General features: G+C 44.6%; 1 protein-coding gene across 1 annotated transcript; it reads left to right on the top strand.

Moving 5' to 3' along the window:
• Nucleotides 1-4,576: 4,576 nt before the first annotated feature.
• LOC117044897 (zinc finger protein OZF-like) lies at nt 4,577-14,170 on the top strand. Its single transcript, XM_033145688.1, has 3 exons — nt 4,577-4,647; nt 9,463-9,515; nt 12,344-14,170. Exons 2-3 carry the CDS (start codon nt 9,502-9,504, stop codon nt 13,431-13,433), a joined length of 1,104 nt encoding a protein of 367 aa, XP_033001579.1. The 5' UTR covers nt 4,577-4,647; nt 9,463-9,501; the 3' UTR covers nt 13,434-14,170.
• Nucleotides 14,171-14,585: the final 415 nt, after the last annotated feature.

Raw genomic sequence — 14,585 nt, 5'->3', positions numbered from 1 at the left:
GAGAGAGTGAGAGAGAGAGACTTCCCTCTCCTGGTTGTTCATACCTTTCATTTAGCAGGATACACGTTACGTTGCTGGCTGCCCAAGTCCAGTTATGCCAAAATTTTGGATTTCACAGCTGAGTCATTTGGGTCCCCTGGTTTGGGATTCTGTCACTCCTATCCATGTATTGGGATCCTTAGGAAAGGGACTGGAAGTATAGCTGTCTGTTTTGCAATGCATACTAATCTATAGTGTGGCTGCACTTGGAATACTGTGTGCAGAATTGGTTGCCTCCCCTCAAAAAGACACTGCTTCTCACTGTAAATCATTCACCACCTTCAAGGACCAAGAGGGAGAGAAGAAATCCCCAAGAACCTTATAATAACATTTGAAAAATACAGAATTAAGGGTCTAGCTTACTGTGTGTTGTGAAATGTAAAGGAACTGAAGTATGAATCAAGTGTGATTGAAATTTACAATGGTATTTATCCTTAAACCTTGAGAAAGTGCAGAGATTTTAGACCATTTACTCTTGCATTAAAGGAAGCTGGCTATGCATACAGGTGGGGCATCCCTTTCAAGCTGCTAGTCCAGTGGTTCTCAAAGGATGTGGCAGGAAGATGCAAGGACAATCTAAGAAACATTTAAACCTTGTAGTGTACCATAGCATAGCATAGCATAGCATAGCATATAATCTTTCTATCTACACATACACAACCAACCAGAAAGTGTATCCATGCCTCTCTTCAAGAGCATTGCCTGCTCTTCTACAGTTCTCCATGACATATTGTTGTAACAGAGATTTTCAACTCTGACAAATATGAAATATCAGAAAAGAAAAAGGCTTCTTTGTGTTGATGAGATGAGAATTTACTTCAAATTACAAGAAATGAGATTCTGAGTAAACATCAGGAAGAACTTTACGACAGTAAGAGCTGTTCAACAGTGGAACGGACTCCCTGGGAAGGTAGTGGACTCTTTCCTTAGCGATTTTTAAGCAGAGGTTGGATGGCCATTTGTCAGGGATGTTCTAGTTGAGGTTCCGGCATTGCAGGGGGTTGGACTAGATTACTCTTGGGGACACTTCCAACTCTACCATTCTAGGATGAGGTTTCCTGTTCCTTGCAGAGCCTTGTTCAGGCGGCTAGCCAAGAGGGTCTCTCTGAGTGTGTGCATTGCACATGATTCCAAAGGTTAAGATGAACTGAGTTGTATTCCTAGAGAGAACAGGAGATAAAGGTGAGGGGGTAAGGTCCTCCAGAGCAAAAAAAAAAAAAAAAAAAAAATCCTCCTCCCCAGTCCCTTCCTGCAAAGAGGGGGTGGCTTTTGTCTCCCTGCTCTGCAAATGATGCATTGGTGGCACCTCCTGGGATCTGGTGAGTCTGGAGGTGTATTGGGGTGCATTCACCTCATGAAACAGGTTCCTGCCTGCTTCCTCTCTGCAAAACCAGGGAGAGGGCAAGTTCGCAGGAGGTCTGCAACTTCAGCCTTCCTTTGGATCAAGACGCTGCTTGCCAATCCTCCAACATCATGTTTTAACTACCACTGTAGTTAAAACTGTGGGCAGCACAGTGTATGTATGCCAAATCATTAACTTCAGACAATCTTGCTTGCACACTGCTATATTTTCCAGCCATGTTGCTGCCATTATCATATGTTACGCCATGGCAGTAGTTGATTTTCAGACCACCAACCTGCAATTTTAATAAAATATAATTTGAATGTCCTTTTCCTGTTTTTTCATTTGTCTTAATAAAATCAATGAACTTTCCTCAATTTGACAAAGCCCATCTGAGAGGTCTACAAACCTTATAACTTGACTCATCCGCTTCATTTGAGCACTTCCTGGGGTGCAGTCAAAGAGGATAGAAAACTATTTTGCTACTTTAATTTTTCCAATACTATCAACTCAATATTAACTCATTTTGAATTCCTGGTGCCATTTCTAAAAAACGAAGCCTTCTTTATTCGTTTGCATTCTAATGGTCAGTTCTTTTGATGCTTAATTGTTTAATGGTACTAATGGTTAATCCTCCCAGGGGTTGTTGATCAACTAGGATTAAAGCCTGTTACACACTTAGGACATTTACCAAGATTAAGTAACTATTCACATACTAATTGTTGACGCACAGATGTAGGTCCACACATTCCAGTACACATGGATCTTAGATTACATTCTCAAGGTCTGACACACAGTCTTTCAACGTAAACACTCAAACACCTCAAACCTGTTACATAGCCCCCTTCAAATACACATTAAGACTGTCTTATATCCCGGTTATCACATACAAGTTCTAATTAAATCCTAATATTTACTAAACCTAAACATTTAGCACCACATATCTATTACAGTATAAATACTGAGTTTGATGTACCAGTGGAAGGAAATATATATAAAAAAATTAAAATATGAATGTTTTCTGGGATGGATGTAGCACCTCCCATCAATCCCAGGAAAGGCAAGATCAGCGTATCTTCTTATTCCTCCCTCAGCTGAGATCTGGCAGAATGGAAGACATGAGAGCCATCTTTCAGTATCTGGAGGGCTGACCCTTGGAAGATGGAGCAAACTTGTTTTCTCCTGCTCTAGAGGGGAGGACCCAGAATAATGGATCCAGAGGATCCAGAGGACCAGAAAGTTTCTGCTTAAACAGCAGGAAGAACATTCTGACGGGAAGAGCAGTGGACTCCCTTGGGAGATGGTGGACTCTCCTTCCTTAGAGGTTTTTAAGCAGAGGTTGGATGGCCATCTGTCATGGATGCTTTAGCTGAGATTCCTTCCTTTTGTTGTAAGCCAAAAATGGCTTATCTTCTGAGTTATGCCAATAAAACTCAGACAAGAGGAGTTAGGAGTCCATTGTTGTTTATTGCAAAGCAATAGGTTACAGTTGAATCTTTTCACAAAACTGCAACCCTGCCCAAGGGTCCGGGCAGGGGTATTTATAAGCTTCAAACAAAGCATTTCAATTTCCACCAATCATATATAGTACATCATCACCTCATTTCATGTTTAATACACATGCACAATAAAGCATTGCTGACTAAGCTTTGATTCTCACTGTGATCAGTTACATTGTGTTAGTATGCATGTTGGGAACCTGTGTTACGTGTAGCCATTTGCACCATGTATCAACTTATGTTCCAGCTTATGAGCTGTATCTTTGTGATTTATTAGCTGTCCTTCTGTCCCAGTGGGGGACGTCATCTTGCAAAATTATCAGTTTCTTAAAGCAACAGGTTACCATAACTTCTCTATTAGAACCATATTCAAGGATTTATAGGGGTTCATATTATCATATTTATTGTACTACCAACCTTACTATATGCTTGTGAAACATGGACCACTTATAAATGCCATCTCCAACTCCTTGAAAGATTCCATCAATGATGTCTCCGAAAAATTTTACACATCACTTGGGAAGACAGGCAAACTAATATCAGTGTACTGGAAGAAGCAAAGATCACCAATGTTGAAGCAATGATTCTTCAACATCAACTTCGTTGGACTGGTTATATTCTGCGGATGCCTGATGATCGTCTTCCAAAGCAACTACTTTATTCCAAACTTAAAAATGGAGGTTTAAAGACTGTCTCAAGGCAAATCTAAAAAAATGAAGTATAAACACCGACAACTGGGAAACACTGGCCTGCGAGCGCTCCAGTTGGAGAACAGCCTTTACCAAAGATGTCATGGGCTTTGAAGACACTCGAACTCAGGATGAATGGGAGAAACGTGATAAGAAGAAGAAGAGGAGGAGTTTGGATTTGATATCCCGCTTTTCACTACCCGAAGGAGTCTCAAAGCGGCTAACATTCTCCTTCCCCTTCCTCCCCCACAACAAACACTCTGTGAGATGAGTGGGGCTGAGAGACTTCAGAGAAGTGTGACTAGCCCAAGGTCACCCAGCAGCTGCATGTGGAGGAGCGAAGACGCGAACCCGGTTCACCAGATTACGAGTCCACTGCTCTTAACCACTACACCACACTGGCTCTAAGAGGAAGGCATGCTTGGCAAATCCACACTGTGATCAACTCCTACCCGGAAACCAATGTCCCCACTGTGGAAGGACATGTGGATCCAGAATTGGCCTCCACAGTCACTTACAGACTCATTGTTAGGACCATGTTTATGGAAGACAATCTTACTCGGCTACGAGTGATCAACAAAGAAGAAGAAGATTTATTGTGGCCCTTTGGGCCACCACCACACTTTCAGGGGGTAGGACTAGATGACACTCAGCGTCCCTTTCAACCCTCTCATTCTAAGATTCTAGATTCTTGGGGAGCGTTTTTCACTGCAAGCTGTTCCTCCTGTTTCTGACCACGGGAGGGACCAGCTCAGAAGGCCAACCAAGAGGGTCCCCCCAAATGAGACATCCCTGGAGTGTGTGCAATGCACGTGGTTCCTCCTGGTCTGCTGCTGCTGCGTTCTCTCGCTCTCGCTCTCTGTGTGTCTCGAAAGAACTGCAGAGATGGGTGAGCTCAGTGCGCTCGGCTTGGCACGGGTTAAAATGTACTGAGCTGGGTTCCTAGAGATGACAGGAAAGAAAGGGGGCTGGTCCTCCAGAGCAAAAGCCCCGCCCTCCCAGGCCCTTCCTGCAAGGGGACGTAGCTTTTGTCTCTGTGCTCTACAAATGCTGCCTCGGCGGCGCCATCTGGGATCTGGTGAGTCTTATCTGTCTTCCCCCATAGGGTGCACTGGGGGGGGGGGGGCGCAGGGTCGCTAGGGAGGATGCATGGGGGGCCAGCTCAGCTCATGCAGGGGGCTGGGCGCTGTGCATAGAGTCACGAAGGGACTCCACGGGTCCAACCCCCTGCAATGCAAGGCCAGGAGCAGAGGTTCCTGCCCGCTTCTCCTCTGCAAAGGCAGGGAGCGAGCGAGTTGACAGGAGCTTTTCAACTCTAAGTCTGCCTTTGGATCAATACCTTCTTTCCCCTTTAGTGAAGACAGCATGCAAATAAACGAAATTGAGATTGTAGCCGGACAGAAACATTTGGGCATAAAATGATAGAACCACAGACTTGTAGAGTTGGAAGGGATTCCGTGGGTCATCTACTCCCCCTGCAATGCCGGAACCTCAACTAAAGCATCCATGGCAAATGACCATCCAACCTCTGCTTAAAAACTCCAAGGGAGGAGAGTCCACAACCTCCCAAGGGAGACTGTTCCATGCAAGAAATAGAAACGAAAACTTAACCTATGCAATAAATATGGAAAGACTGTTGGAAGATGGAGGGTAGAAAAAAGAAAGGACTTCTTCAAGTGGTGCTGAGTAAAACTATGCAACTCCCTCCTGCAGGAAGCAGTGGTGGTCACCAACCCAGATGGCTTTAAAAACCAAAACATGAAAAGGGAGAAAAACTGCAAATTCAAACAGGCTCCTCCCTGTCTTCTTGAGGCTCTATATGTGCCTTTTGGGGGGGGTGTGTGCCCTTGATTATTCGCCAATGGTATGTGGGGCGTTCTGATAGAGCAACACTCCAGATATTATTAACCCAAGCCTCTATTGGTATATTAGAGGTTTCCTTCCGTCGTTGGGAAATTACTAGTTTAGCTGCTGTGAACAGGAAGGAAATTAATTTTTTAGATTTAATGTTGGAGTTTGGGGTCAAATCTAGTAATAATAAGGTAAAAGTAAAGGGACCCCTGACCATCAGGTCCAGTCGTGTCCGACTCTGGGGTTGCGGCGCTCATCTCGCTCTATAGGCCGAGGGAGCCGGCGTTTGTCCGCAGACAGCTTCCGGGTCATGTGGCCGGCATGACTAAGCCGCTTCTGGCGAACCAGAGCAGCGCATGGAAACACCGTTTACCTTGCCGCTGGAGTGTTCCCTATTTATCTACTTGCACTTTCGTGGTTTAACCCACAGCGCCACCTGGGTCCCTAGTGATAATAAAGCAAGTGCCAAATTAGGAGGGATATATTGTTTGGTAATTTTGGAGGTCAGGTGAAAAACTTTTTGCCAAAAGGCATGGACCACAGTACACTCCCACCAACCGTGGAAGTAGGAACCTCATTCTCCAAAACTTTTCCAACATAATGGTGAGCTGGAAGGATTGATCTTTCCAAGGCATGGGCGGGGGGGGGGGGGTCCAATGTCACCGAAATATAAATTTAAGGGAAATTCCTGGAGGCGAGCTGAAATTGTTTTTAGAGATGGATTACGTTATATAGATTCCCATGTTTTTTTCACTTATTGAGGTTTCTATGTCAGTTTCCCATCTCATTCAAATATCTTCCATACTGCCCACAAAGCTATCTATATGTATCTTGAGGCTTTATCCCCCCCACACACACCTCAGGCCTTATATTATTGTTCTGGTTGTTATTGTGATTATTGCTATTACTACTACTACATTTTGTAAGGACGCGGGTGGTGCTGTGGGTTAAACCACAGAGCCTAGGGCTTGCTGATCAAAAGATCGGCAGTTTGAATCCCTGCCACGGGGTGAGCTCCCGTTGCTCGGTCCCAGCTCCTGCCCACCTAGCAGTTTGAAAGCACGTAAAAGTGCAAGTAGATAAATAGGTACCGCTCCGGCGGAAAGGTAAACGGTGTTTCCGTGCACTGCTCTGGTTCACCAGAAGTGGCTTAGTCATGCTGGCCACATGACCCAGAAGCTATACGCTGGCTCCCTCGGCCAGTAATGCTAGATGAGCGCCGCAACCCCAGAGTCTGACACGACTGGACCTAATGGTCAGGTGTCCCTTAACCTTTTACTACTACATTTATTGCCCAGGGCAGGTTACAACCATTTTAAACCTTCGTATTAACAAGAGTTAAAACAAATGACAGTCGGAGCAATAGGGTGGGCCCTGAAAACACAAGTCTCCAGTGTCAAAGGCCATAGTGAAGAGGGGAAGGTACCAGGTGCTAGGATCATGGCAATGAAAGTAATGAATAGAGTTGGGGTGATAACACAATCCTGTTTAACACCTAATCCCACTGTGAATGGTTCACTTTGGGGGCCCAGAAACCTATGTCCCCACTGTGGAAGGATGTGTGGATCCAGAATTAGCCTCCACAGTCACTTACGGACTCACTGTTAAAACCGTGTTTATGGAAGACAATCTTACTTGGCCACGACCGAGGAACTGCCACAAGGATGTGCTGTTTTGGCCACCACTTCACCTAAAATGCAGAGGGTGGTGAAACTCCCAAGAGAGCCCCCTTTGCCAACCTGAACAGCCAAGAGTGTTTGTAGAGAAGGAGGTGGTTCTTCAGATATATATTTTTTTTAATTAAAAATTTATAAGATTTTCCAATTACAAGCACAAATCATTACATGGTTAAACTTTTCATACTCCCGCCTCTCCCACCGAGGGGAGCAAAATATTCAAACCCCTCTCTCACAGGAGCACATAACTTTATTCCACGTTTAACCTCATATTATACTAAAATCATTGCTTAAGCCCAACCCCTTTCCTGGGCCAGGTATTCATTCATACATTCAACAAAATCATCTTTTACACTGACTTCCCCAAATCTCCCCCCTGTTGACTTCAAAATAACATATAATTTCCAGTTTTCCACACATCTTCCAGACCTAATTTAAACCACATTTCTTTCCTCCTTAACACCTTTATAAACATTTATATTCCGTACTTAATTACTAACATTTTCTTTTCTTCCTCCGCTTCATTGTACTTCTGCACCTTCCTAATTCCTTAACCAAATTTTATCCCCTTTCCTCCTTTCGGCCTCAAAAATTTGGCTGATTTTTATTACTTAACATTTTTCATTGTCCAGTGTCCATATCCATTTGTCGAAACCATTTATAACTAAAATACTATATAATAAGTCCAGTCTTTTTAACCTACTCCAACCCTTTCAAAAGACCCAACCCACAAGTCAAAAATTCCTGGTTCTTGTTCCTGACCATCATCTTGCAGGCTTGCCACACTCTACTCAATAATGGATAGTTGCATTAAATCCTCCTGGATCGCGACTTCAATATTGTCCATTTCCTTTTGCCCAGAAAATTCCTTTGTTGTCTCTTCATTGATTTTTCCTTCTTCCTTTTGTATTGGCGTTAAATCCTCCAGACTGTCATCAGTCTCAGATTCTTTATTTAGTGAAGTCGCTTCTCCAACAGTCTGACCCCAGCGCTGCACTCCTTCAATTAGCTGCTGCATAAGTTCCAAAGTTTTTTTTTGAAACTCCGGTGACCATTTTCACTTTGCCATGGTCAAGGTCGAACAACAACTTTCCAGTCAAACCAAACTTATTTCCTTTCAGCCTTCGGCGCCATTTTACTCAATTCTTGCCAAAGTTTGCAAGACCCCAGAAAAAAGGGGTATATATTTCCCGAACCACTCAGTCAAAATGAATCTTAAGTCCAAATTCCCTTCAACAGGAAAATCGGTTACAAAAGTTTTATTTGTTTCAAGCTTTTGACAGCAGCTTCAGATATTCTGTAACACTGTCTCTTTCTGCATCAACCATGAGGGAAACGACCTCCGTGTTTTTATTTCCCTTCCAAACCGAATTTCAAGAGATTTTTTCCTTGATAAATGGGTACTTACAAAGTCCAAATAAGTCCTAATCGTGGAGGAATTGGGCGCTCCTTCTGCTAGCAGTCGCTACTTCACACTGAAGAGGTAGAGATGATCCACAATACCCAGCCTTCAACCCCGCTCGCTCTGGCAGCCCTTACTAGGGCTTACCGAAGAGTAGGGGAGGCTCTGGGGGGTATCCGCAGGATCCATGCCTCCAGGACGCCCTTCCTGGAGTTTTTTTGGGTGTCGCAGCACAGTTGCGACTCCCCCTCCCCCCTCAGTGCAGGAGAAACCTCGGAGCCGAGGCTTCTCCAGACTGTGCAGCTCGGCGCCCAACCAGAAGTCGGTTCTTCAGATATTTGAGGGCTTATAGCTCATGTGAGCACTTTGAATTGGGTCTGGAAATGAATGGACAACCCCAGCAGCTGTTTTAAAACAGGAATTAAATGTGTTATCAGAGGTTGTTGCACAGCGCCCAGGCCCTTCCCCATTCATCTTTTCATGGTGGTAGATGGAAAGAAGTAGCTGTGGAACCAGATCTGGTATGGTGAAGGAGCAATGAGGTGAAATAGGCTGAGCAGTGGCGCAGCCAGGGTTCCTCCAGGCCTGAATGAATCTCTCTTCTAAGCAGTTGACAAACCATAAAAAATCAGTGGTCAGGATTCACCTAACCAGCGCCATCAGTTGCACAACGGGGCTTTCCCCAATATCCTCCACCTCCCCATGCCCCCATGCACCCCTTAACATTGGCTTTAGGGCATCGGGAGGGTACCTCAATCCCCAGAACATCACATGGCTTGCTCAGACAGAATGATTAGAATAACACCATGTGGAGTTTCAGCCATTTTCACAAAATGTTTAAAAAAGTATTCACAATTAAAACATGCAGCAAAAGAATCCCATTAAATCAACATAGCAAACAACAGAGCAATGTGTTGGAGATAATGTTTATGCTAAGAGAATGACATTTTTCTTTGTCTTTTAGGGTCCATTGTGCTTTGAAGAAGTAGCTGTTTGTGGGATCATGGACTCTCTCGGTAAGGCTCCCTGTTGGATCACATGTGTTTTGAAATTCAATTGTTGTTGTTGTTCAGTCGTTCAGTCGTGTCCGACTCTTCGTGACCCCATGGACCAGAGCACGCCAGGCACACCTATCCTTCACTGCCTCTCGCAGTTTGGCCAAACTCATGTTAGTAGCTTCGAGAACACTGTCCAACCATCTCATCCTCTGTCGTCCCCTTCTCCTTGTGCCCTCCATCTTTCCCAACATCAGGGTCTTTTCCAGGGAGTCTTCTCTTCTCATGAGGTGGCCAAAGTACTGGAGCCTCAACTTCAGGATCTGTCCTTCTAGTGAGCACTCAGGGCTGATTTCTTTGAGAATGGATAGGTTTGATCTTCTTGCAGTCCATGGGACTCTCAAGAGTCTCCTCCAGCACCATAATTCAAAAGCATCAATTCTTCAGCGATCAGCCTTCTTTATGATCCAGCTCTCACTTCCGTACATTACTACTGGGAAAACCATAGCTTTAACTATACGGACCTTTGTCGGCAAGGTGATGTCTTTGCTTTTTAAGATGCTGTCTAGGTTTGTCATTGCTTTTCTCCCAAGAAGCAGGCGTCTTCTAATTTCATGACTGCTGTCACCATCTGCAGTGATCGTGGAACCCAAAAAAGTGAAATCTCTCACTGCCTCCATTTCTTCCCCTTCTATTTGCCAGGAGGTGATGGAACCAGTGGCCATGATCTTAGTTTTTTTGATGTTGAGCTTCAGACCAAATTTTGCGCTCTCCTCTTTCACCCTCATTAAAAGGTTCTTTAATTCCTCCTCACTTTCTGCCATCAAGGTAGTGTCATCAGCATATCTGAGGTTGTTGATATTTTTTCCGAAATTCAATACATATCCCCAAGTCGGGGGTCGGCAACCTGCGGCTCCGGAGCCGCAAGTGGCTCTTTCACACCTCAGCCGTGGCTCCGGGGCGGGGAAATGGTGGGGGGCGCTGCGCCCGTGGCCGGCCTGCGCCGCAATCCATGAGCCCAATGTGCGACCGGTGGCTAGCTTTATATCGGCCGGCGCCCGCTGCTCTCTCAGGCTCTCAGGCGGCTCAGCTAGCTTTCCCCTGGGAGGGGGGGTTGACACTCTCGGAGGTGGCCCCACCCCCGCGATCAGCGATGCAGCCAGAGCCAGCTCAAAAGCTGAGGCCAAAATCTCGCTTGGTTCGGCCTTGTCCCTCGTCCGGCGTCCCTGCAGCTTTCTTATATATTTTTTCTTCTTCTGATGCTGCCGAAGCTGCGAGGAAGAAAATGAAACCGACCAGGAAAAGTAACTCTGGGAAGTTGCTGGGGTGCATATGTCCTCAGGCTCACCCCCCCCCCCAACCTCTCTTTCTTTTTGCTCGGGGGTTTGGTTTTTTCTTTTGCAAAACTGCCGTCTGTTTTCTCAAAGGCAGAGCGCAGGCAGGAGAGGGGGGCGGTGGTGGTGGTGGAGGAGGAAAGTTTTCGTGGGCGAACAGAGAATGGAGCACCATCGTGGAGAACCGGGTGGTTTGTGTGTGTGTGTGTGTTTTCGTGTGCATGGAGAGTATCCGATTGGTGTTTGCAAAGAGTCTTCAACTTGGGGAGGGGGAGAGAAGAGGGAGAAAAAAAAGCATGAGAAATGCCTTCCAGGCACTCAGCTATGCAAAAGCGAGTGAGAGACAAGGGAGGATCTTTTGTTCGGTAACATTCTGTGCAACATTGCGAGAGAGATCTAACTTCTTTCCTGCCTTTTCTCTCTGAATGGAGGTTCTTCTGTTGCCTCCCCCCCCTCCGGCTTTCTTTAAAGGAAACACGCACAAACCTTTTTTTAAAAAAAGATTTCGAAGGTTTCTCCTCCCAAAGCTGCTGTCTTTTTACTTTTACATGCTTCTGTTCCCTCTTCATCCCCAAATGGCAACTTTCCCAATTTTCTCTTTTGCAAACTCCTCCACACATCTGCCTCCCACCCCCCACCCCACAAAGAAAAAACCCCTGGCGATTTAAGAGGTTTCTCTTACAAAAACGAAAACAAAACCTGATTTCAGGTGCTTGTAAAATGACAACTTTTGGGAGGAGGGGGGTGGATTTGTTTGGAGCAAAGCCGGGGTAACGCGTGCTCTGTTTGAGAAAATAAATCAGAAATTGTTTTATGACTTGTTTTCACAATTTAAAAAAAAAATAAACAATTTCAAATTCTGTGCTTTTCATTCTTCCTATAATCCTGTATATATAGCATTAAGGTAAGAAACAATATATGCAGTGTTATATTTGTTTTAAATGTCGCAATGGTTTTGCGGCTCCCAGTTTTTTTTTCCTTTGGAAACGGGTCCAAGTGGCTCTTTTTGTCTTAAAGGTTGCAGACCCCTGCCCCAAGTGTTGAATCTCCAATATCTTAAAGGAGCTCAACAGCACCACCTACAGCATCTGGGATTCTAACCTTTCCACAGCCTTGAATGAAGGGCTGTCTACTGTTTGGTCTGTGAATATTCTTCCTCCAGTTATGCCTTTTAAAACCATGATCAGCCTGGTCTGAACTGATAAATGTAGACTACAGAGTAGCTTCTGTCTATTTTTGGTTGAACAAAGAGACAGCTGCCTTTGGAGATGGAGCAGATTCCATGAATGGGCCAAATAAAACCCATCCTGGGAAAGAGCTAGGTTTTTCAAATCTCAGGTTCTCATAAATATGCCTGTTAATGCCCATCAACAATGGCCTGTTGTTGTAGTAAGACCTCAGATGTGAACTCCCTCCAGGTCTTCCTCTATCACAAGTATTAATTAGCATTGTTCAATACTTTGAGGCTCCATTTCTTCCTGAGGCTTTAATCTATTTTGCTGTTTGTTGCAGGTGATGATGATGATTTGGAAATTAAGAACAAGGGAGACCACAGCAAAATACACACAGTGGAGAAACAATCAAAATATTCAGAGGGTGGAGAGAGTTTCAGTCAGAACTCCCATTCTATTTCCAATCATGGAAATCCTATTGGGAAGAAACCTTTCCAGTGCTTGGAATGTGGAAAGAGCTTCAGTCGAAACTCCCATCTCACTTCCCATCAAAGAATTCATACTGGGGAGAAACCATATCAGTGCTCGGAATGTGGAAAGAGCTTCAGTCAGAAGGAAAATCTCACTTCCCATCAAAGAATTCATACTGGGGAGAAACCATATCAGTGCTTGGAATGTGGGAAGAGCTTTAATACAAGCACAAGCTTCCATAGACATCAAAATATTCACCGTGGGGAGAAACCCTACACGTGCTTAGAATGTGGAAAGAGCTTCAGTCAGAACACTCACCTCACTTCCCACCGGAGAATTCACAGTGGGGAGGAACCATATCAGTGCTTAGAATGTGGAAAGAGCTTCACCTGGAAGGAAAGTTTCATTTCCCATCAAATAATTCATACAGGGGATAAACCGTATCAGTGCTTGGAATGTGGAAAGAGCTTTAATACAAGCAAAACCTTTCGTCAGCATCAAAGTATTCACTATGGGGAGAAACCATTTCAGTGTGAAGAGTGTGGAAAGATTTTTAGACGAAAGGAAAATCTCACTTCCCATCAAAGAATTCATACAGGGGAGAAACCATATCAGTGCTTTGAATGTGGAAGGAGCTTCACCCAGAAGGAAAGTCTCAATTCCCATCAAATAATTCATACAGGGGAGAAACCCTATCTGTGCTTGGAATGTGGAAAGAGCTTCAACCACAGGGCCAATCTCATGGCTCATCAAAGAATTCATACAGGGGAAAAACCATATCAGTGCTCAGAATGTGGAAAGAGCTTCAGTAAGAGGGCCAATCTTACGGCCCATCAAAGAGTTCATACAGGAGAGAAACCATATCAGTGCTCGGAATGTGGAAAGAGCTTCAGTCGGAACTCCCATCTCACTTCCCATCAAAGAACTCACAGTGAGGAGAATCATAGAATCACAGAATTGTAGAATTGGATGGGAACCAGTGTTGAACCAAAGGTGAGACTGTTCTGGAAGGCCTGCAAAGGCCATAGTGGTAGTCAAGATAAACCCAAACTAATTGGTAGTTGTTTAAGTAATGAGTTCACCTATGTTTATGTATTTGCTCTGGTATATGCAAATTGGCTTGCTTTGATGCTATGCTTATCTGTGGGCTGGGGTGCTGGGTTCTTGGCTATCCGTAAGACTTCAGTATTTGCTACCTATGCCCTCATTGGCCAGGTGGAGTAAAGGGAGGTTCTTGCCAAAGTGACATATGCTACTTTGTGCAAAAGTATTACTTAATATATTAGCACCTTGTGGAAAAGTCATGATGACCTCTCACTGCTCTGGTGGCTTGCTCGTGTCTGTAATGGCAGTGGGGCTGTGCAGGTATGTCACAAATTTACACCTTTCTGTAATAAAGCACTAGAACTGGTCATTGCAGCACTTTTGACATCTTTCCTTGGTATCCCTGCATCAAACCACTCAATTAGGCCTTCCTTTGAGCCCGTCAATTGGCATAGATATTAAAATAAGGGTGGATTGGGGTAGGCAAGGCCATGGTACTGCAGAGGACCCAGCTTGTTTTATTGATGACTTGTTAATTATTTCATATGACTTATGCTGCATTTGTGATGTTATGTTCTATTGTTTGTAAGCGACTTTGGGATTTCTTTGAATGAAAAGCGGCATAGAAATATAATCAATCCATTGCATTCCAATCCAATACTCAGCCTGTTGGGCTGCTCAGGGAGATGGACAGTGTTTACAACTTTCCCCATCCTCCCTGTCTGGGGTAAAGCTCCCCTTTCCTCCCTGTCTGAACAAGCAGAGGTCAAGGAGGGAGCAACTCTGCTTCCTCCTGCCCCTGCTGGGAGGCCTGAAAAAGCCAAGAAAACAGATTATGTGGGGAGGAAAAAGAGAGATCTTTGGAGCCTGGAGAAAGTGAAAAAAAAAAACAGCAGGTGGAGCAGCAGAGCAGAAGTGACAGAGGAACCAGGAAGAACAAACAAAGAAAAACGGGAAATCCTTTACAAAACGGACCATGGAGGTAGAACAGGTCAATGACCTGCAAATTGAGCTTTCATCTGATTTTGGATATAATACTGTATTCAGTTAGAATCTTGGGAAAGGCTGTGG

This window comes from Lacerta agilis, chromosome 4, assembly GCF_009819535.1.
Source record: "Lacerta agilis isolate rLacAgi1 chromosome 4, rLacAgi1.pri, whole genome shotgun sequence".
Classification (NCBI taxonomy): domain Eukaryota; kingdom Metazoa; phylum Chordata; class Lepidosauria; order Squamata; family Lacertidae; genus Lacerta; species Lacerta agilis.
This window is presented reverse-complemented; position numbering and strand designations above follow the sequence as displayed.